The 22,970-nt window shown below is 36.6% G+C and overlaps 1 protein-coding gene across 3 annotated transcripts; it reads left to right on the forward strand.

Moving 5' to 3' along the window:
* Nucleotides 1-1,396: 1,396 nt before the first annotated feature.
* Nucleotides 1,397-22,244, forward strand: LOC123563736 (uncharacterized). 3 transcript variants are annotated; one of them, XM_053535260.1, is made up of 4 exons: nt 1,397-1,636; nt 1,987-2,111; nt 19,881-19,987; nt 20,392-22,244. In XM_053535260.1, the coding sequence occupies exons 2-4, from the start codon at nt 2,057-2,059 to the stop codon at nt 22,141-22,143; spliced, it is 1,914 nt and encodes a 637-aa protein (XP_053391235.1). In that variant the 5' UTR covers nt 1,397-1,636; nt 1,987-2,056; the 3' UTR covers nt 22,144-22,244. The 3 variants fall into 3 exon arrangements, with proteins under 3 accessions (XP_053391235.1, XP_045212636.1, XP_045212637.1); XM_045356701.2 differs by lacking the exon at nt 1,987-2,111 and having other exon boundaries at nt 1,398-1,636; XM_045356702.2 differs by lacking the exons at nt 1,397-1,636; nt 1,987-2,111 and adding an exon at nt 7,086-7,210.
* The last annotated feature ends 726 nt before the right edge of the window (nt 22,245-22,970 follow it).

Genomic DNA, 22,970 nt, shown 5'->3' on the forward strand with positions numbered 1-22,970 from the left:
CTTCAGGATATCATTAGTTCATCGAAGCATTCACCGAATAGTTATAATGGTAATAGTTTATTTATCATGTCACTGATATACGATACCGTAGAAGTCTCTGTTTCGTGTGCTCCATTAAACAACAATTTCTGTCTACGTAGATTTACCACAATAGATATGGGCACAGTGTTTACAAAATCTAGGTCACACTTTCTGTACTCAGCAATGTCTGACCGAAGATCTACTGATCAGCCCGATCGGCTTTCCCAACCAGGAACTGGTCGTCAACAAAACTTTCATCTATTTTTGTTTCTGAAATAGACAGAATATTATCAATATTTTTGAGAGAATGTTCTGAATTATATCGAATTCATGATATTGAGGTAGGTACATATAAATCAGTCTAGTTTTTTTTTAAAATAAATATTTGATCAAAATTGTTGTTTCTGTAGTTGCCATAGAAACAAAGACATTTGTATGTGAGAATTGAAACAACAGCCTGCCAGAGTTAGTAAATGCGGTGTATTCACCTTGCAAAATATTTGAGCAGAGCCGGACAAAAACGCAACCGGACAAAACCCCCTCCACTGATATTTTACTAAGTGTACACTTAACTGAATAATCACAATTCAGGAAAGAGTGTATTAAAATATTTTTATATTCCGCCTTATCAACTATTTCTTAAGTTCATGTAGTTATTGTCTCGAGAACCTCGTTACCGCCTAAACAGTTACCCGAGAGCCAGATATTTCCATCCGAAAGATTCTTATCGTAAAGTTGAAACAAAGAAATGCCCTGGGTGGGGAAAGTGTGACATCTTTGTACTGAAAAATGTCAACTAACGGACGACTTTTTGAAAAGTTAAAACCCACAGAATTGTACAGGGTAAAAATGTTGAGAAAGCTACTGCTGGAACTACTCTATCTCTCTCTCTCTCTCTCTCTCTCTTGTTGGAGATGCATGACTGTGTTATCCTGTATAGTAAGTAACATGGACAGATAATCTTTCCATTGCATTGATATAACTTGAATAGGATTATGATTAACAAATTTAACAAATAGCCTGTAAACAGATTGTTGGCTTTGTGCAAAACGGGTTCAGGGTAATTCTCTACAACTTGGCTATTTCGATTCTGTGTTTGTTGCCCTTTCAAACATTCTCGTTTGTTTATTTAAAATGAAGCGTATAAGTCTATAATAGTGTAATTATAAAGGTATCATTCGCTCAACCCGGAGGTCGCGAGTTCGACCCCTACTGTGGAACGATCACACCTTCTAATATGACGCTAATACTTGTTATTCCAGGAAGCGGGTTTCGGGACTTATTCAAATAAACAGAAAGTTTTTATCACAATTGAGCCATAATATATCAGTGTATAAAATATGCACCGAAAATGTTCCGGGTTTCATTGTTTATTTATTGTTTCACATCCTAGCTATTGTAAAGTTGTATGTGTTTCATACATTTTGACGGTTTGAATTAAACAAAAGATGTAATATGAAAACTTCCGTTTATGTTTTATATATATCAAAAGTCAACAAGGATTCTATTTCTCTTGTGTATTTTCATACCAATTTTAACATTATGTATTTACTCTGAAATGAATGTGATTCTTGTATATGTTGGATACCTTCCTTGTTCTTGGGCCAGTTTTCAGGTGAGGCTTTCTGTTTCTCAAATCAATAATAAAAAATCTCTTGATTACGAATATTTTATGCATTTGTAGTTGATATGATATTTTTTTGTATCATTAAGAATCATAAAAACTGAAATTGACTGATTATAAAAGTTTCATATCACTGGACTTCTATTTATCTTAAACACTGGAGGCGTGTCCATACTAAGTTGACAATAAAATATCATGTAGTAAATTTTCATATGGACCGCTGGTCGTTTATTGTGGGTGAGGTGGGGGGGGGGGGGGGGGGCATACTACTAAGCATTAAAAGAAACAGAGGACAAAAAATGAAAGAATAAAAACTCAGAATATAGTTAAATTCTTTTTAGATACATCCGACACAATCTATTACACGGGTGGTAAACGCGCAATCCAATTCCCACTGGGAATACGCTAAAAATGGGTTGCGCGACTTCCGGTGCTGGTGTTGCGCATCAATATATACAAAATCGAGGTAGGTGGGTTTTTGTTTTTGTAAATAATTACACATTTACGAGTGCTTTCGAAAAAAAAGCAAAATGCTATTCGACACAAAAATGAATAAGGATCATATGTATGAAATACCAATTTATTAATTTAAGAATCGGCTCTGTTATCACGAAAACTCTGATGGCTCGAGCTGTCAAAAAAGCATGGAATCATGAAAAATGCAAATTTTCGAACTCTTGTGCCTTCTTTCTGGAAATGTGACGCTTCGAATGATCAAACACATGTAAAACAGTCATGAATATTACATACACTTGAGTGAAATGTTGCTTTTGGGGGAAAGATTGGCAAAAAAATAATCGGGAATGGGGTTGCTCCCCGGGAATAGAGTTGCGCGTATACATTATACACATTATGATGTATATGAGCAACTCCATTCCCGGTGCGCAACCCCATTCCCGATGATTATTTTGTCAATTATGTCCTCGTAAGCAGGATTTGAAACAAATAATTTTGATATTCGTTACTTTATAACAGTTGAGTTATCATACAAAGCATCAGATGTCCTCAGATTAGGCATATGAGGTCAGAAACTGCCATTTTTGTTGATTTCATACTTTTTTCACGTTTCGTGACGCCAGAGTTTTTGTGATAATAGAGCCGAATCATAAATTACAAACCAGATATTTTACACATATGATGTATTATCATATCTGTGTCGAATAGCATTTTGCTTTTTTCGAGAAAATTTATTCTTGTCTCATACTAAGCAAAATTATAACTTCACATACCTCAATTTCGTCTTTTTTTACGCGCAACACCAACACCGGACGTTGCGCAATCCATTTTAAGCGTATTCCCGGCGGGAATTGGATTGCGCGTTTACCACCCGTGTATTAGGCCCTTTATGAATATGTTTGGCTGTCAAGGGCAGTAACTCTGGTCTTTCTGAGCGAAATCCCAAACAAAACTGAATAACAATACTATGACGATTGATGACTCTTTGTCAAGTAACTATTTTAGATATACAGTACACGACACTGGCAAATTCAGACGAATGGTATAGACATACGGACATGGGCAAATCTAAGAGCCGCCACATTTTTGTCAGCACAATATGAGTAAAGATATTGTAATAAGTATAATACAGTTCCTCACTAACCTTTCGAGTAATTTCTTTTAAACGGGTAGTCAAATATTCGGACTTGACTCTGTCATTCAACTGTATGAAAAATATCGTATAGGGTGTGCACAAATTAGCTAGCGCAGTCGGTATGAAAATCAGGTTTCGGACCAGTACAAACCAGGGCCCCTATTCATCAACGTTGTAAGGCAGACGCTGCCGTAACTTCCTTTGTAATAAATATACACAAATGAAACTTAGAACAGATTTTTGTTGTAGTATAAGCCATATTCAAAAGAAGTTGCATTTAAACCTGTGCAACATTTACAAATATACGGCAAAAGGTTATTTTAGCATTTCAAAGACTTGGTCTAAGATTCCGACTTAAAATGTTGATCCGAATATGGGCACAGGTTCGAATCCCGCGCAGAAGTTGTCACTCGGTATTTCCTTTTTTGAATCATATAAATTTAATTAGCATTCGTTTTCGTTCCCAAACTTAAGAAGTATCACTCCTTCTGATAAGAGGCAAATCTAGTGGTAGAGGAGCAGTTTCGAATTTTGGTACCCGTTGATTTTTTTTTTTAAATATTAAGCTTACCCTTTTCAGAGTGCTTTAAAATATTATTATAATTATTGAAAGTAAATTGTAAATGAAATCAGCTTATACGTACATGCAGCTTAAAATGGCAGATACTAATATCTGGCCACATAGAACCATAAAGATTTGAAAGAAACGGCCCGGTTGTTTACAGCGGCAAAACTTGAGTCGCTTTTTCTCTTAAAACATTGTGGCACTATTATTTGATGTATGTGTATGACATGTGGAAAATAAGTAAAACACGAACTTTTTCGATTTGAATGGAGTAGGTTTAACTGCCCATTTTCCTGGAGGTGACCACAAAGGTCTAGATTAATACGGTCATTTTGAAGCACACAGTATTGCCATAATTCGGAATAAAGCTGTTACTTTTGAACTTAAATTAAAATCATTGAGACTCCAGGAACTGCTTGAAATTTCAAAATTCCCCAGCTCACTGCCACAGCAATGGGCCAATTTGTTTTACTTTTGCGGCGGATGGCAATCGGCTAGGCGTTCGTTTGGCTTCCCGGCACTGCCCGGGTCAGTCCGGCGTACGCCGATGTGCGCCGGTCTCACGAGACAGGCAAAGCGGCAAATTATATATTTTCGCGATAAACATTCGGGTAAACATTTGGAATTTTAGGGTTAATACCAGTTAAGGTAGAAACATACCGCAAGAATATTTGCTAACTTATTTAGAATATGCCACAATAGAAAATCATAACAAATTGGAAATTGTTTTTTATTTATTTGCAGTTTACGTGACCGGCGTACGCCGAAGCATTCGTTTATTAATAAACCGGCGAGAAAAATTGAATTTTTTCTTGTCGCTCACATGACCGGCGTATACCGGGTTGAGTGAAACGAATTGGCCTAATGGCAGTGTAATCCGGCATCATAATAGACAGAAGAGAAAAGGGAGAAATAGGTCTAGATCTAATATTAAATCTACGATCTGCATATGTAACCCCCCCCCCCCCAAAAAAAAAAAAAAAAAAAAAAAAAAAAAAAACCAACCAAAAAACAAAACAAAACAATAGTGTATTCTTTAACCTTTATTCTGCTAAATTTCTAAAATGGATTGGTATATCATTAAGTTTGGGCAGTACCATTTATTATTCGAAGGGGTGTTCACTGAAAATTTACTGACTGACATCCGTCCACCAGGCTGATCTTGGTCTGCACTGGTCGCAAATGCAAAATCACTTGCCACCAGCAGGCTAAATGTTACATACAGTCCGTAAAATAAACAAACGTGTTTGTAAACATGGACAGATCCAAACGGAAGGGGAAGAAGCATTTTATAGAAATATTTCGATGGCAAAATACAATACATATCCGTAGCCCTGACCAACCTATAAACCGGACCAGTCTATTTTATGCAACAACCCGGTTGACCCATTTACAAGCGATACATTCTGAATATGAAGTACACTTTTGCATGGATATGACACGAGATTACATCGCTATAATTTGTTACATGTGGGTACGTTATGTAATAGATACAGTACGAGTTTTTCTTCAAACGTGTCCTCTTACAGACGTAAGAAGCCGTTTCGCTAGGACGAACACCAATCTTGTCCGAGGCGAAGCCGAGGATAAAATTGGTGTTCGTCCTAGCGAAACGGCTTCTTACGTCTGTAAGAGGACAAGTTTGAAGAAAAACGAGTAACTGTATCTGATTTATACGACGATAATTGTACAGAATATATTAGTGAATGAATGAATAAATGAATAGAATGTGTTTATTTTTTCGAAAGATTAACATTAAATTATTATCGTGTGCCTTTCTAAATATACTGTATCAACTAGTGGTATAACCCGAAATTTTCGTGCATTCAAATTTCAAACGGGTGGCTGTACATGTGTTTGTACATTGGTATACATCACTACATGATATACAAGTTCTAAAAATGACAGACGCTTTTTTGACGAGGAAACGAACGAACAAGACGAAATCCTAGACCTCTTAGTACCATCCTTGACTGTTTACATTGAGGCATCGGAGCTCCGTTGCTGGATGTGTCATTTTGTAATGTAGGTACGATATATTTTATCTGTTTATAAATATTACGTTTCAACAGTTTAATAGAGGTTTGTTGTGATTTTAATCTTGGGTCTATAACACACTCGCCTTAATGCTTTAAAAACAGCCTGTTAAACGGAAAAAGGCCATAAAATGTAATGTGAGCTCTGTAGGCTCACAAAAAGAATGGTTACTAAGCTCAACTGAGGACATAATGCTCTTTAAGGATCGATGAATGCGTGTTCCGTGTTTATATTAATTACCTTGCTAAATCATTGTGTATCTAACTTGAACTCAATACTCAAACGAATATCACCAGGCAGAGTGTTTTTATAAACAAATAACAAATTGTTTACTTTTCTCGTGAGAAATTAAAACAATTTTAGGGCCTAATATAAATAATATTTGATAAGGTCTAGAAAACAGTCGTTTGTTATCGCTAATCTTTTGGTAATCTGTGTTCCTTCAATAAAATTCGGTTATGTTCTTATAAATTTACGTTACATAAGATTATTAGTAATTCTAATATGCTTGTCTCTGTTAAAACAAGTTTACGCTAGAATGACATCACGTTAATGTGCGGTGACGTCAAAGGTTTTGTTGCAACCACGCAAACAAAAAAGAGCGCTACTACATCTTATCTATTGTTTTAGATGAAGGGCATATTAGAATCGAAATAATATATAGCAAACCGTGTTTTAACACCATTAATACACTCGGGCGGTAATAAGTCGTACAAATAAGTTCTGTGCATGATTGACAGGACGGCAACAGTACGATGGTGAAGAACGAAGATTCGATGGCAGAGCGCGACAGTACGATGGACTGTCACCATCATACTGTCGTGCTCCACCATCGGACTGTCGTGTTATCGTCATCGTACTATTGCGCTTCGTCATCGTACAGTCGTACCTTCGCCTTCATAGGGAACAGTCGCTGGCCTTAACGGAACACCGTAGTTTTCACATGGCGCGGCTCACTTAATTTTTAATTTGTCAGGTATTGCAGTGCGGTCTAAAGCTATCATTGCCGTTCTGTTTATAAGTTGAAATTAATAATTCTTTCTTATGTTGTTTAAAAGGCTTTATTTGCATTGCAATTCTAAATTATTGATACCTTTAACAGAAGATAGTCAAACATTAATTCACCTTGAAAAGGGACATTCTTACATCAGGCACAGTTATGACTTTGTTCACGATTTTCACGTGCAGGTAGTTAACTGATAAGAGTGCGTTAATACAGGACACTTCTATTTATAAAGTGTCCGCTTACAACCGTAAGAAGACACTTTTACAATAGCTCTGCTGGGGGTATAGTCGTATAAATTGAACATACCAACAACGATGTTTAACTTTTCGTGAACAAAGAAAACTAATTTACATAAAATTCTAAAAGGTAAGAGTAATATCAATACAAAATTATTTGTCTTTCAATTGCTTTCCGTGGTGTAGGAATGATACTAAATAACCCAAATAGGGATCTGCAGTCTTATATGGATATGTTCAGATGTTACTATGTGTACTTTCAACACATGTACACGTGCACGTTTAGTGACAAAGTGACACTCTACATTCCACTTTATCTTCTACAGTTATTAGTATAATAATTACAGTATACATTATCTTATATATTTTAGCTCGACTATTTGAAGAATAGTCTAGCTATTCTACTCACCCTGGCGTAGGCGTCGGCGTCACACCTTGGTTAAAGTTTTACATGAAAGTACATATGGCTTTCATTTAAAGGCATATAGCTTTGAAACCTATTTTTTACCTTTTTGTAGGTCAATTACCAACCTCACTGGGTCAAGTCCCACAACTCTGACATGTATTTTGAGCAAATTATGCCCCCTTTTGGACTTTGAAAATTCTGGTTTAGGTACTTCCGCAAATTGAAATTAGAAATTCATGTGAAAAATCAGAATCCTCGAAGCAGCTTTCGAAATACAAGGACACCAAAAATATAATTGAGCCGTGCCATGAGGAAACCAACATAGTGGGTTTGCGACCAGCATGGATCCAGACCAGCCTGCGCATCCGCGCAGTCTGGTCAGGATCCATGCTGTTCGCTAACAGTTTCTCTAATAGTAATAGGCTTTGAAAGCGAACAGCATGGATCCTGACCAGACTGCGCGGATGCGCAGGCTGGTCTGGATCCATGCTGGTCGCAAACCCACTATGTTGGTTTTCTCATGGCACGGCTCATATGATATAAGTTGAAGGTAAACTTGCGAGCATGAAAGCTATGCTGAACCCTATCTCCACAGTGCTTTGGAAGAAAATGAGTGAACATTTTTGGTGCAAAATTTTGGTATCGTATGCAACCTAAATTGCTATAAAATATTTATTTTCAAATCAAAGAAATGCCAAAATAGTGCATACGAGCCTTACCTTTTCAAGGAAATGTCGTTAAACATTCTAATGCGCAAAACACGTGCACTGTTTTTCTAAAATATTTCGCCGCCATGTTTATTTCAAGGAATTAAATATATGATTGTTCTTTTACCTCAGATTTCGTTACTGAAATATATATGCCTCCTTATTCATGGTTGGAGATATCCATTTTGTATAGTTTTGCACTGTCCGATCTCCTTAATCTGTTACCGATCCTTTACATTTAAAGAATAAACGCAATGTGTATTGATAGTTTTTCGCTTTACACACTTCTCTTGGACAAGAAAGCCGTTTCACTTAAAATTTATAAGCATCCACTAGCAAAATATTAATGAAAGATCGGAAGTTTTTCTAAAATAAAGTTCAGTTTTAATCATTTTCAAAAACTTGAAATATTGCACATTGTGTTAGTTTAAACATATTTTATTTCTTTCGATAAAGTTACATAGTCATTGTGCAAAATACATTTATGAAATGTTGGATTAGAAAACAAGCAAGTAAATGCTTTTATTATACCTCACTATTGTCTACAATGGTAAAATCCCATTACCCGAAAAGGAGATATTTTGACTATCAGAAACATTTTCAGTCTTTTTGACACGTGACCAAGCGAAAGTGACTGTCAGGTCATGTGACCGCGCTGATATTTTGAATGTCATATAAGGGCAAATAACTGCTTCAGGTTTTTAGCCATATGATTGCGTCCCTTGTACGCAGTGTCATATTGTAATGACGTCGCTATTCAGTGTGTACACAACTGATTACCGCGCTAAAGATGAAACTGTTGAATTAAATGAACCAGAAACATTTTTAAAACTGTTTTATGTGTTTAGTTTTGTTCGGTATAATAAAATAAATACCATATGGCAGCGTGTGTGACATTGATATTGTCAACCCTCGGAACAGAATGTCACCACTCGGCTATCGCCTCGGGTGACATTCTGCCCTCGGGTTGACAATATCAATGTCACACACGCTGCCATATGGTATTTATATAATATTAGAGATTTTCAACTTACTTCCACGCGGACAGCGGACTGCGTACTTACAGTAGGGGTTTTCTCAAAATATTTAAAGGTTCGCAAGAAAAAAAGATACCTATGGTATATATGTTTCTTTTACCTATATGTGTAGTAACTTTTGCCTTCATTGTAGAAATTTATGTATTGTGATATAATCATCTGCTAATACAATACATACGTTTGAAAATATATGGATAGTGAACAGGCTACATTTAACACAATCATGTAATCGCAATTTTCAGATGTCATATTCTGTTACTTTTACATGTCACATTTAAACGAGTCGGCTACATTAATGTCTACATGTAGGATGCCTCTAGATTCAGCTTAATACCCTGTCGCATTTTACTTGCCTTAAGAAAATTCTTCAAATACCCGTATACGTTAACATTTTGTTTTGATATTAAGACATTTCTTCCGCGCGACTGGAACAACTTGGAACCCACAGTGCAACGATAATACTTCACCTTAATATGTTCATGCATTAAAATGTGCAACTTGAAACATGGATTTGAAGATAACGGCGATTCCTATAAAAACAGTTTTGTTTTAATATGTGTCCGTCCTTACGATTCCTAGACTAGCAAAAACATAAGAAAAAAAGCAGTACAAAATATTATTGTGAAAAAAATTGATACATTCTGAATAAAACAAATGTCCGTTTATTTTTTTTGTTGCATGGTATAAATACCGTGTTCTCGTAGACTTCTGCATGGAAAAAGTCATTGTTTTTCATTAATTTTTGATAAGTGTAGAATGTTACATAAAATCATGAGAAGTTTTAATGGACTATCCTAAATGATTTAGTTCAACACTTTGTCAAAACATACGAGAAGTTCTCATACATGCATCTTTCATCCCCGTCGAAACGAGATCCGATATATTACCATAATTTAGCGGCAACATCCTGTATTAGTTATGTATCAGCATGTTTGAAAATTAAAAAAAAAAGAATATTATCTTCATATAAACATAATCTGATATCAGATTTTGAAAAATGATCGAGGCAGGCTCGATCTTGATGACTGAGATCACGCCAAGACTGAATTCCTGGGCTTCTGTTTTCAAAACATTTTGAGTCCCAGCCGAGTTTGATAATGAAACATTGTCATTGATATCAATATTGCATGTTACAATTTAATATTTAAATTCATGACTATTTTCAAGTGACTATTCAGTATGGATTGTCAGTCTCAACTGGAATTTAATCTTTAAGTACCATTAAAACTAGCTGCCAACATTTCAATCTAAAACCCAGCTGAAACCTAAAATTGTTTAGTGAAGAAAGGGCCTGGGAAGCGTCCAAGGTCAAAATTCCGATCATATTCCAAAAATGTTTTATGGCCAGTAAATGCATAGAATTGTCAGCAAAATTATATTTTTGACTTAATCAACTCCTATGACGCCATCTGAGCAATTCTGTGTGCTCATTTGATACAACAAGCTTAGAAGTCGAGACTAGCCTTTTATCATTATTGACAAAGCCTTTTAAGTCGAACACATGCAAAAATGGTATGTGTACATGTAGATACTTATCTTCAGGGAACTTGAACAAAGACTTAAACTCATGAAAACTCAAGGTCTATATTGGTTTAAAAATTCATAATGTAGCCATCACGTATATCATGATAGGGTGACCGGGAATACTGAATGAATTCAGTATCGTATAAAACTGAATTTGTAGGGTTTGAAATAGTTAAGAATATATAATACCACGCGCGACATTTTTTTTACCGCGGTGTATTACAATGTCACGCATCGTACCGTGCATATTCCAAATTGTGCGTCGTACAATAGCATTTCAGCGTCGCGCGTGCTACAATACGAAACCCCATGCTCAATATACACTATATACATTTTAGATACCAAAAATGTTGTTGCGATCCCCTACGCATATGTGTCGGGTGAACATCTTGTGGCGCAGGGGAAGATTGTCTGTCTCCTCACCAGAAGGTCATTGGTTCAAATTCTGGTTTATAGGGTATGTTGATCGTTGAATCAACGGCCGTTTTTCTTGTTCATTAATACGGTAGTCGAAAGACATTAATCAAAAAGCGATATAAAAAGTAAAAGGGTGAAAAATTTTAAAATTGCGCCCGCACTGTTAAAAAAGTTTGTAAGACAAAATATATTGGTAATTCATATACAATAAAACGGATATTGATAAATCTTATAGCTATCTTTCCTCAGATATTTTGAATGAAAACAGTATTACGGCATTAGAACCGGATGCTAAATATGCAACTGTTCAGTTATGCATAATAATAAGTAATATAATAAGTCCGTAGTCCGTGGTCCGCAGTACGCGTCGAAGTAAGCTGAAAATCTCTATTAATTCCTTTCCATGGTGGAGTTGGCCTAATTATCATTGCACTTATTCGACCGGAAAGTAATGTAAATTAGCGAGAGTAGTTTTTAATTGAAACTTTTGCAAAAAGGATTTATGTCATTACGTTCACCACAAAAAATATTGTAATAACTTTATCATTGTTATTCAGTTGTGTAAGGTATGTAATAGTATATAGACTAAGAGCTGAGGTGAATATGAATTAAAAAAAAAGAAACAAATTGTGATTTGGTATGGGTCATGATGTCACGCAAGGGATAAAAGTAGTGCAGAATATCACCAAATATGTCCCCATCATGTGTCAAATGTCTTAGTTCTGCTATGTAGCTCTGGACACGTAGCAAGATTAGTTTGTTGTTTTCGTATGCAAGATGCTCGCCTCCATGAAGAAGATTATTGAGTGTGATACCACATGGGAGATCAGATAAGTACCGTTGACGTGCAAGGTGAAACCTCGGACACTGAAGGAGAAAGTGAAGCGGAGTTTCGACTGCACCACATTCGCAGAGAGGAGATTCAACAATATTTCTACGATGAAGCTTCAAGTTTAGAGAACTGCATCCGAGTCGTAAGCGGGTATGTTGAATTTGGTACTTTCGTACCCCGACGTTAAAGAGTGGTTTGGAGCTATTCTTACAAATGGAAAGTTTGTTATTAAATTCGGAAAGAGAGGAGGCGTTTTGGACATCTGGAGAGAGCGCGTTCCACTGACGGATTGTTGCGGGCAAAAAAGAACTTGCATAAGACTGGGTGTTTGTATGGATCAAAGGTATGCTGTGAATAGAACGGAGATGGTATGGTTAAATATTCTGGCTAGGAATGAGATTTCGTAGATACATAGGAGTGAGGTTGTTTTTCATCTTATAAAAATGTACTAGGGCCATTATTTTTTTTATTTTTTGGTTTACGAACCGCCAGGATGACACATGGTCGTAGGAGGAGGGAAAAAAAAAATAAAATTAAAAAACAGAATCAGAATTTTTTTTTCCGCAGGAAACGGACCTTTGAAAAGAATATGGGTAAATTCTACATAACATCACACAGGCTGCATGTTATAATCTTCTTTCCCACTTTTGATGCTTTTTCCTGTGACCTTGGTTATATTTGATTAAAAATGAGCCTTGGGGCTTGTCATAGCAGCTTGAGAAAAAAATTTGTCTTGGTATTTCTGTGAAATTACATTAATATACAGCTAGGCAGGTAGCTGTAACATTTTTCTTGAAAGGACTGTACTAACATAAAAACTGCATATATTCTCACAAACTAAATGATTGGAGACATAGAAGTCATATGTTAAACACTGACTGAAATTAATACCTTCTGTTAAAACAACAGATGGAAGAATCTAATATTCCCCACATTTGAACAACACTGTCACCATGGATATATGATTTTACACTCAGCAGCTTTCAAGCATCTTGGCTGTTTATGGACCCAGTCTGAAACTTAGGGGTACAGCATACACTGCACTGTGCCTAATAGTAATAAGCAATTATCTTTTTAAGTGTTAGGAATATGAAGTGTCTAGCCATCTGGAAAACAGACACCTAGCCTATGTCTGTTAACTGGAAGCCTTGCCTTTCTTCATATGGTTTTCTTGGTATTTGTTAATTTATTTTATGAATAGGCCTAATGTAACACAACAGTTCATCTTTGCAATGATCTATGAAAATTCTGTTAGTCAATATTTGTCTTGCCACATCTACTGCACAGCTACATTGGAAAAGACAGTAATTACATCTATAATCAACATTAATCTGATGTTGCCGAGGGGAGCGGTGGTCTAGTGGATAAGGTGTCGGCCGCTCAATCCAGGGGTCGTGTGTTCGAGCCCCACTGGGGTCACGACCATGACTTCTCATATGACACCAGTACTGGTTTTTCCAGGAAGCGGACTCGAGAGTGGTTCCAATAAGCTTGAAGCTTTCATCACAATCGAGCTAAAACAAATTAGTATAAACTAATCTGATGTTAATATATAACGTACAATAATTTCATTAAAAATATTAATTCATAACTTATAAACAAAAATACGTTACTGGACGCCAAAAAGCTGTACAGGCTAAACGTTTGCTTACCGGGCCTTCCAATTACACAGTTTTAATGTCCCCTGTACCAGTTTATATCATCAAACAAAAGTACTGTCATCATTGTGTATTTAAATGATATTTTTCGGGAAAAAATGCTTTCAAGTTCGCGTAATAAGCGGTGCATAGAATCACCGTAATAAGCATTGCGCTATTGGAACGACAGTTACCATAAATGTAGTTGTTTACTAAATGCAGACTGCATATCACCGACAATTGGCCATTTTTTCAGGAAAGCACTATGTCGCAACTTTGAATGTTCTTGCATTTTCATTAAAATTACTTCAAAACTTTGGAAATAATACAGCCTGGGCGCAGCCATTTTTAAACGTTTCGTAAATTACGTAACAAGCATGTTGATTGGGCGCAGTATATATCGGAAATTTTAATTGGACGTTCACGTCATGCATAAGATATGAGGTATAGGAATTCCTAATGTTGATTTGACTCGTTCGCCGTGACGGATATTCGAAGAACGAGACTTTTTTTCTTTTTGGAATACGCGATGCATTTTTTCTTCTGCAAGCTGTCATGTCATAGCGGAGGAAATAAAAAAATCACGTTTTTCCAATTTTATTTTTTTTTTCTGAAAACACGTTTTTTTGAGCGGCGGTTCCGTAAACCGAAAGATCAAAAATAAAAGGCCTAGCCGATGTTTTCTTCTCCGTTCAGACAAAGTTTCCCAGTTTAAGGGGACGCATATTGCTACATTCACAGTTCATACAGAAATGCGGAAGGGGTGCATATTCAAGAAATCGATGATGGGAAAATAAAAAACATATTCCTAAACTGATATAATACTGATGGACACCTGTAATATTCAGTATTTTGTGGGTAAGGATGTGGTACTATAAATGTAATAGGAAAACAGAGGTGTTTGTGAAAGTACATTCAACACAAAATATTAAGCTTTTGTATAAGGAAAAAACAGGTTTTTTACAATAACAGTGTTCCAAATAATGTTGAAGGGATGAGATTTTCTTTCTAACACACCAGGTTTGCTTAAACATGTAAAAATTTAACGCCATGTCATTTCAGCTCGGGATGGACGCCATATTTCTCATTGATAAAAATGTAAACAATAAAATTCAGAGTGGGATTAGCATTGCAAGGGCATAACATGACATTCTACACAATGAATACCTTAGAACAGATATCTAAGATGCTACACAGGTCAGGCGGGTTAAATGCATAATGGCGATCACTTGAAATTCATCTTGAAAAGGTGGTTAATTTTAGTTTATTTACATGGTTTTTAATTTTCCCACGACTTCTCGGCGATTCACTGCAAATGTATTACTGCGCCGGACGAAAGGTAACTCTAATAAACAACGGGAGACAACTTAGGTGTCAGCACGTGTACGATTTTTAAAAAAACATGTCGATGATTATAATTTCTTATCAAATAATGAATCCTATTCAGATATTCGTCTTTAATATTAGAAAATTATTAATTTCTGTGGACATTTGTCAAAAAATATTACTTACATTGGACTACTTTGCGCATCAAACTGGTTTCTGCTTCAGTTGTGAGGCACTTCCGTTATACTTTTTGACAACAATAACAAAACATAAAATGAATCAATAGTCACTTATAAACTGACTGCTACTTAAATCAGTGTAAGTAAAGTTGTTGTTACAACATTATACATGTTCGTTACGTTATGAGATAAAGTTTATCTTGAACTGCGTAATCCATTAATTACGTTTAGATGATATTGCATTTACAACTTATTTGACCCCATTTTTTTACGTGAATGACAGCATTCTCGTGCAACTCGTGCAAACAGAATTATGAAAAGTATGGTGGAGAATTCAAGGACAAATTATAAATGACATTAAAGTGAGGATAACTGTATATTCGTCCAGTTTTGATCATTGACATGCCTGCTGTGTATTAGTAACTTTTGTGAACAAGATTAGAATGTTACTTTTGCACATATACACATTGATTGGACCTCTCAACCAAATTTCATACCTTATTTTAGGGATTTTTAAGACAATACATTTTCAAAAGTTTGTTGAATGTGTTTTGATATTTAAGTGCATTGTAGTTCATGAATACCAAGTTAAAAATTAATAATGGCAACATTTCTAGGCCCTTATAGTTAGCCACTAGACTTCTGTAATGATAAATGTTTAATGTATTAAGGGGAATATACTCTTTTAGTTTTGGAATGTGGCATTCCTTGACCACCGTATCTTTTCTTATGCACTACTTTGTAAACAAACTAAATAATATGTTTTAGCTTACATATGCGAAATGAAAAGCAAGACAGTGACCATATTTCACATTCTTTCTTTAAATAAGAATCTGTAGGACATTGATAAATGTTTGGACAAGGTGAAGCACTATTATTTTCGCACCAAAAAGTCTTAATTGTTGACTTTGAATGTACACAAGAAGTCTTATGTAATTCAACAATAACTTTCTTGTTTCAGTTTTCTCATTTTTATTTTAGTGAGCAATCCTTTGTGTACTTATATAACAGTTGAAACAGTATCCATTTCATGTACCAAAACCTTGTACTTTTTTGCAGGTAAATTTTATCATACCCCACCCACTTTTTTCTAATTTCAAAGTATGCGTCCCCTTAATTCTTTCAAGTGACGTTCTTAGTTGCAATATTGCGTTGCCCCTGTTACAATTATTCCTGCTGCTATCTGTACCGCTTCTAGATCGTTTTTAAACTCGTTCGTGCAGTTATCCCAAACGATGTCTCCGTATTCCAAGAGTGGTCTTATGAATGAAATATACATTTTCTCAAGACTACTTCTTGACAATTTAAATTTAAGCGATCGGAGTACTCCGATTCTCTGCCATGCCTTGTTAATACACGATGAAAGATGGGAAGACCATTTGGCGTCGTCAGACAAAGTAAGACAAAGATGTTTGTGTGTTTTTACCATGCTTACTGGGATCTGGTCCATGAAAAGGGTTGGATGGAAAGGTGTTTCGTTTCCGTGAAAAGACAATAGGTTCTGTTTTGGCTGGATTAAAAGAAACAAGCCATAATTTTGACCAAGAGGTAATTCGAGACAAGTCTTCATTTAGAGCAGCAGCAGAGATGAAAGGATCTTCCACGACAATGTAATGACTTGTGTCGTCGGCGAATAGGCGAATATTGGATTTTATGTCAACAGTAATGTCGTTTATTTAGAGCAAGAAGAGAAGAGGGCCTAAGATAGATCCTTGTGGGACCCCGGCATTTATTGAAGACCAATTAGATGAAGCATTATCAAGAACTACTCGTTGCTTTCTATCTGATAAATAAGATTCAAACCAGTTCAAGATCTTGCCTTGTACTCCAATAGATGATAGTTTAGTTAAGAGACCCCGATGCCACACCCGATCAAACGCTTTAGAGATGTCACAGAAGACAACACGGACTTCTTTACCCTCGTCTAAAGCTTTATAATATCGTTGTAGAGATACGATAACTGATTTGTTGTAGAGTCGCCTTTAACAAATCCAGACTGGAACGGTGTGATGAAGTTATTAGAAATAAGGTAGTTGTAGAAATATTTATGGATACAACGCTCCATTAGTTTTCCTAGGCAGCTGAGGAGAGATATTGGTCGGTAGTTAACTGGTTTTGATGGGTCAGACTTTTATTAATATTGGAGAAACGTTTGCACATTTCCAAGAAGTTGGGAAAACTGAGTTAGAGATAAGTGTGTTAAAAAAGGATGACAGTGGACCGGCTAATTCCTGGATGCCTTCTTTGATCATTCTTTGGCTGACAAGGTCTGGACCACTAGCTTTAGAAGGATCTATTATTGAAGCTGCCTCTCGAATATCTTCGGCAGTTACAGAAATATTTGACAAGACGGAATGGTTAAAATTAGGTATAATAGGAGGTGTGTGATTGGTGTCATCTAAAGTAGACTGATTACAAAAGAAAGTGTTAAGTAGTTCTGCTTTATCTTTGTCTAATGATACTTCAGCACCATTGTCTATTAATGTAGGAATCGGGGGAGATTTTTTGTTTGAGAACTTTTTAGCAAGTTTATACCATTTTTTAACATTTGTATTTTCGGAATTAATTTCCTCTATTAATTTTTCTGTGTATTCCTTCTTTGTTTTTCGGATAAGGTTGGTAGTATCATTTCTAATTTTGCGAAAATTTGTCCATGCTCTTTCATTATTAGAAGTCTTTGCTTGTTGGTGAGCCCGATTTCGCTTACGTATCATCACCCATCATCATACGAACACCTTTATTGATCCATGGGACGTCGTCAGGTCTAACTGTTATCGGAAATGAAATTTGACCTTGAGCTAGTCATTAAGTCTTGAAATTTGGAACACTCAAAAATGGCACATTGGTGGGCGCCAAGATCACTCTGTGATCTCTTGTTTTGAGTTATGGCCCTTTTTAGATTAAGCCTTGGGAACCTCCATGGCTTAGAGGTTAAGGTCGTTGACTTCGAAAACAAACGTAGTGGCTTTGCGACCAGCATGGATCCAGACCAGTCTGCGCATCCGCGCAGTCTAGTCAGGATCCATGCTGTTCGCTAACAATTTCTCTAATTGCAATAGGCTTTGAAAGCGAACAGCATGGATCCTGACCAGACTGCGCTGATGCGCAGGCTAGTCTGGATCCATGCTGGTCGCAAACGCACTATGTTGGTTTTCTCATGGCGCGGCTCAAATGTCCCTCACTGATGTAGGTTCGAAACCTGGCTTGTGGTGTAGAATTCTTCGTGTTAGGAAACTGTCCTGCTGGCTTACGGAAGCTGACAAAGTCGCCATGTGACCTAAATCATTTCGGTGGTACTCTAAATCCGAACAAAAAGATAGGCTTAATTATATTACTAATAATATCTGTCATGTGTTTACGAATCGGATCGAAATATCCGTCCTGAGGGCACCTGCGCATTGGGCGGTAATGAGGCTTGCCGAATTTCCGCCCATGCGCAGGTGGCCGAGGGACGGACATTTCTTGCATATCGTATACATGCTAGCATTTTATTCTGGCAGATTATTTTTCTAGCATACCGTATTTTACAAATAACAGGTAGAAATACTAACGTAGCACTCTTTCTTATAGTAGAGAATGAACACAAAGCGCGGGAAATTAACGTCCGTAAGCAGAAGTGACGTCATGATGTTTTGCGTTAGGCACAATAACAAAGTTCCACTTTAGTTTTATCGTTTGTAGCGTAACGTTATGTTTTTACGGTAAACTAATATATTTTGAATCGAGAAATATACTACAAGGAACGGAGAGAAACTATCAAGGTACCTGCATTTTTCGTATTTTACAAATATACATGAGCAATATATTATCAGTGCATGAACCACTTGTTGTCATTAACAGCACGAGAGTCATCTGGCATGGGGGGTGCCAGATGGGTTTTGCCGGCATGGGTAAAATCATCGGAAACACCAGTCCGGTGTGCAAGAAAACTACATCTGCGCGTTGTGTACTAAACTCCTTCTGTTTCCATCCAGTTAGAATGGAACCAGCCACCACATTGTTAGGTTTACATTTTTGAACTCTGGTCCCCTTGTTACTTTATAACTTATTCAATATAGAATCTCACGAGGGCTTGTGACATACAATGTTGACATCATTCATTTTATTAAAAGTATGATAAATTTAATATGAAAAGTCACAAATGTAATAGTATCACATCTGGTTATTCTGCTGAAACATTTAGTTCTCTTTAGACATTATCGACACAATCAGTTCGACCAGCACCCTCTATCCTTGCAACGACGTCAAGATCAAATGTTATACTAGTATTACATTAATGTAATGCCAAAACTTGACTTAGCTTTAAGCCGTGGGTGCTGATCAACTGTAAAATGCCTGAATCAATAAAGCCGTGGGTGCTGATCAACTGTAAAACGCATGAATCAATAAAGCCGTGGGTGCTGATCAACTGTAAAATGCATGAATCAATAAAGCCGTGGGTGCTGATCAACTGTAAAATGCATGAATCAATAAAGCCGTGGGTGCTGATCAACTGTAAAATGCATGAATCAATAACGCCGTGGGTGCTGATCAGTTGTAAAATGCATGAATCAATAAAGCAGTGGGTGCTGATCAGTTGAAAAATGCATGAATCAATAAAGCCGTGGGTGCTGATCAACTGTAAAATGCATGAATCAACAACGCCGTGGGTGCTGATCAGTTGAAAAATGCATGAATCAATAAAGCCCTGGGTGCTGATCAACTGTAAAATGCATGGAGGTTGTTCTATTTTCAGTTAGCAAAATGTCTGGTTTGGACTTTAAATGGAAGATGTTTCTGGGCTCCATGCTGGCATGCCTTGTAATTCTGATACCAACGGCCTACATACCGAACTCAAGTTATGTATGTATATAACTGTACAGGTTTTTAGTATTTCAGTTAAGCATAGAACATACTTCTTGCATTTCTGGTGGTATTTTCCTGTAAATTCATACCCTACTATATAACAAAATAGAGCTTTAAAAAGCACTTGTTACTTTTATTTTGTCTGTTATTTGAAGACTGTGCCATGCAAGAAAAAGACTCTTATCACTGGTAAAAGACGGTTCATTACTTGACGTACGAAATAAATTTTCATAATTTTTTTTTCATCAGGGTTTGACTTAAATTTAGTGTTGAGCTATGCATCGTCCGATAGCACAAAGTATGGGTATGCGAAGAAAACTTCTTATTCAGTCTTGAGCAGGCTTTCCATAGACCATATTACAGGTTGTTTTGTAAATGATAAAATCTTTTTACTTTTGTAGATTTACATTGAGCCTCAACCTAGAAACGGGTCAAAACTGGACTCTTCGCACCTAGACATAGGTAATATCATTAAAAATGGAACCAAAGAAAAGATGATTACTCTGGCAAGAGTCATTAACAACGCAAAGAAGCATGTTCGAGGGTCTTTAACGTCAGACTATCTGCAAAATGCTGTGTCTATCATGAACAGTATATTAAAGGAAATAGATGTGGACATAGGAAATATTTATAAAAGGCCTAGTGCGAAATCAACACATATTTGTTCAGAATCTTTCAAGGGAGGCGAGTTTGGCTATCCACTATATTACAAAGGATTTGAGACCGACAGCTGCGATTATGGAGTTCCAGTATCCAGTCTTGTAACCGTTATTAAATATATAGTTGTAAAACCTAATGATGTAGAATCTAAGTGGGTTGAACTTGATCAACTTCTATCGTCTGTATATGCCACCATGAGCAATGTTAGTACTTTAATAGCAGTGAATGCTGAAACGTTTCCAAATGATCTGGAATCGAAATATCCGCAGGTAAGTATAATTCAGTCAAATGATAAGTCTGAGGGAGCAGCTCTTAACAGTATAATAAAAGAAGTGAAGACGCCGTATGTTTTAGTTGCAAGGAATATGAATACCATGACAAATGATTCCAGATTAGAACGACTGGTTAGAGAAATAGAAAGTTTGAATGTGGTCGCTGTGGGTGGTTCGTTTCGTGATTTGAAGGGACATTGGAAAAAAGGATGTTTCCAAACTGTTTATCGAAATTACACTTTGAAGTATATTGAAGGTTATGACGAGTCTTTTCACGAGTGTCTGTTTTGTGATTACATACAGGGACCTTTTGTTACAACTACCAGTTACTTAAAACAAAATGTATTTCAAGAATTTGATGAAAACAACGGATTATACGAAGACTGGTTTCTCCGAATTTTTCAGAAAGGAAAGGAAACGGTTGTGTGTCCAGACGCAATGTTTAATGTTAATACTAGTATTAAAAGTACTCGGTCAGATTCCAGCTGGAAGAATTTTGCTCAAAAATGGAATGTATTCAAAGTGCTAACCCCTAAAGGGCATACAGTTTCTCGAGGTTGTGAAAAGCAGAAAACTTCGAGTAGGCCCTCACAAGCGTTGTCGCCATGTGCTTTGCAGAAATATAGTAATGCTGTAAAAATCATTATGCGAAATTGTGAGGAAACAGGCGTCATATGTGAACTACAAGAAGGCACTGCATTAGGTGCTGTAAAGCTTGGAAAGGTCTTCCCGTGGGACTTGGACTTCGATTTAAGATTTCTAACTACGAACTGTTCGAAATGCAAGAAGCTTGAAAGTGCCTTGAAAAAAACACGTGATTTAAAAGTTGGCCGTTTGTCATCTTCTTGTTGCAATAAGAATCTTAAGTCAGACAGAATCACTTTTGGCCTTTTGTTCAAAGGCCAGTATGGTGATTTCACCGGTCATCCTGTTATGGACAGCGACTTTCTTATCAGAGCAGGTTTAGCACCTACGAAAGTACTGTTTGATGGACAATGGGTAAATGTGCCAAGAAATCCTGGAATGTTTGTGAGAAATAGATATGGCAAAGAAATATATCAACATGCTGAACATTGGAGATACAGCGGAGGCGGAATAAAAAATCATAGGCTTAACTACACAACTAATGTATTTTTGCCATGTAAAAAACCCGGTTGGCATGATTGTTTGGACAGGTATAATGCAGATGGCGACTTACCATTCATTGGAATGCTTCCGTAACGTCCGTTTCATATGTAATATTTAAAGTAACTTGGCTTTATTGCCTTGCACCTGTAATGCTAATTTCATTTTATATCTAAATAAATTGTTTTTGTATTTTCTGGCTCGTGTGGGATCATGAAGTGCCGCTAAAGCCAGCAATTTGTTTTATAAAAGCTGGTGCATACTTCAATACCATTTATGGAAATAATCAGTCCGAGTCTGCTATTAATTTGCTTTAGGGGCTCTTAGAGCTAAAACCACATGATGCATCTGCATTGCTCTTGGTCTGTAACATCGTTGTAAGATCTTTTCCCAGTTTTCAAATTCGGTCCCGTTTTGGGGGCCATTAGAGCTAAAAATAGAAATACCCTTTAACAACTTCTTCTCATGAATCGTTTGATAGATCTTCATTAAATATGGCCTCATTGTAAGGCCCGCTCCCAAATGTATTCAAGTGGGGCACTCGGTTACTTTTGTGGGTCGCCAGAGCTGAAACTAGAAATACTTTAAACGACTTCTTCTTCTTCTCATGATGTACTAACGTATCTTCAACAAGTGTGGCCTATAGCATTAATATAAGATCCTCTCCTACACTCATCAAATGGGAGGACACAGTCCTCTTTTATGGGTCACTAAAGCTAAATATAGAAATACCTTTGAACAAATTCTTTTTATGAACGTCAAGACGCATCTTCACAAATTTGATTTGTAGCATCATAGTAATGTCCAGTTACAATTTTGAGCTCACCTGTCACGTAGTGACAGGGTGAGCTTTTGTGATCGTCCGTCGTCCGTCATACGTCCGTCCATCGTCCGTTCGTACGTCCACAATTTCCTTGTGAACA

This window comes from Mercenaria mercenaria, chromosome 2, assembly GCF_021730395.1.
Source record: "Mercenaria mercenaria strain notata chromosome 2, MADL_Memer_1, whole genome shotgun sequence".
In the NCBI taxonomy this organism is placed as follows: Eukaryota; Metazoa; Mollusca; class Bivalvia; order Venerida; family Veneridae; genus Mercenaria; species Mercenaria mercenaria.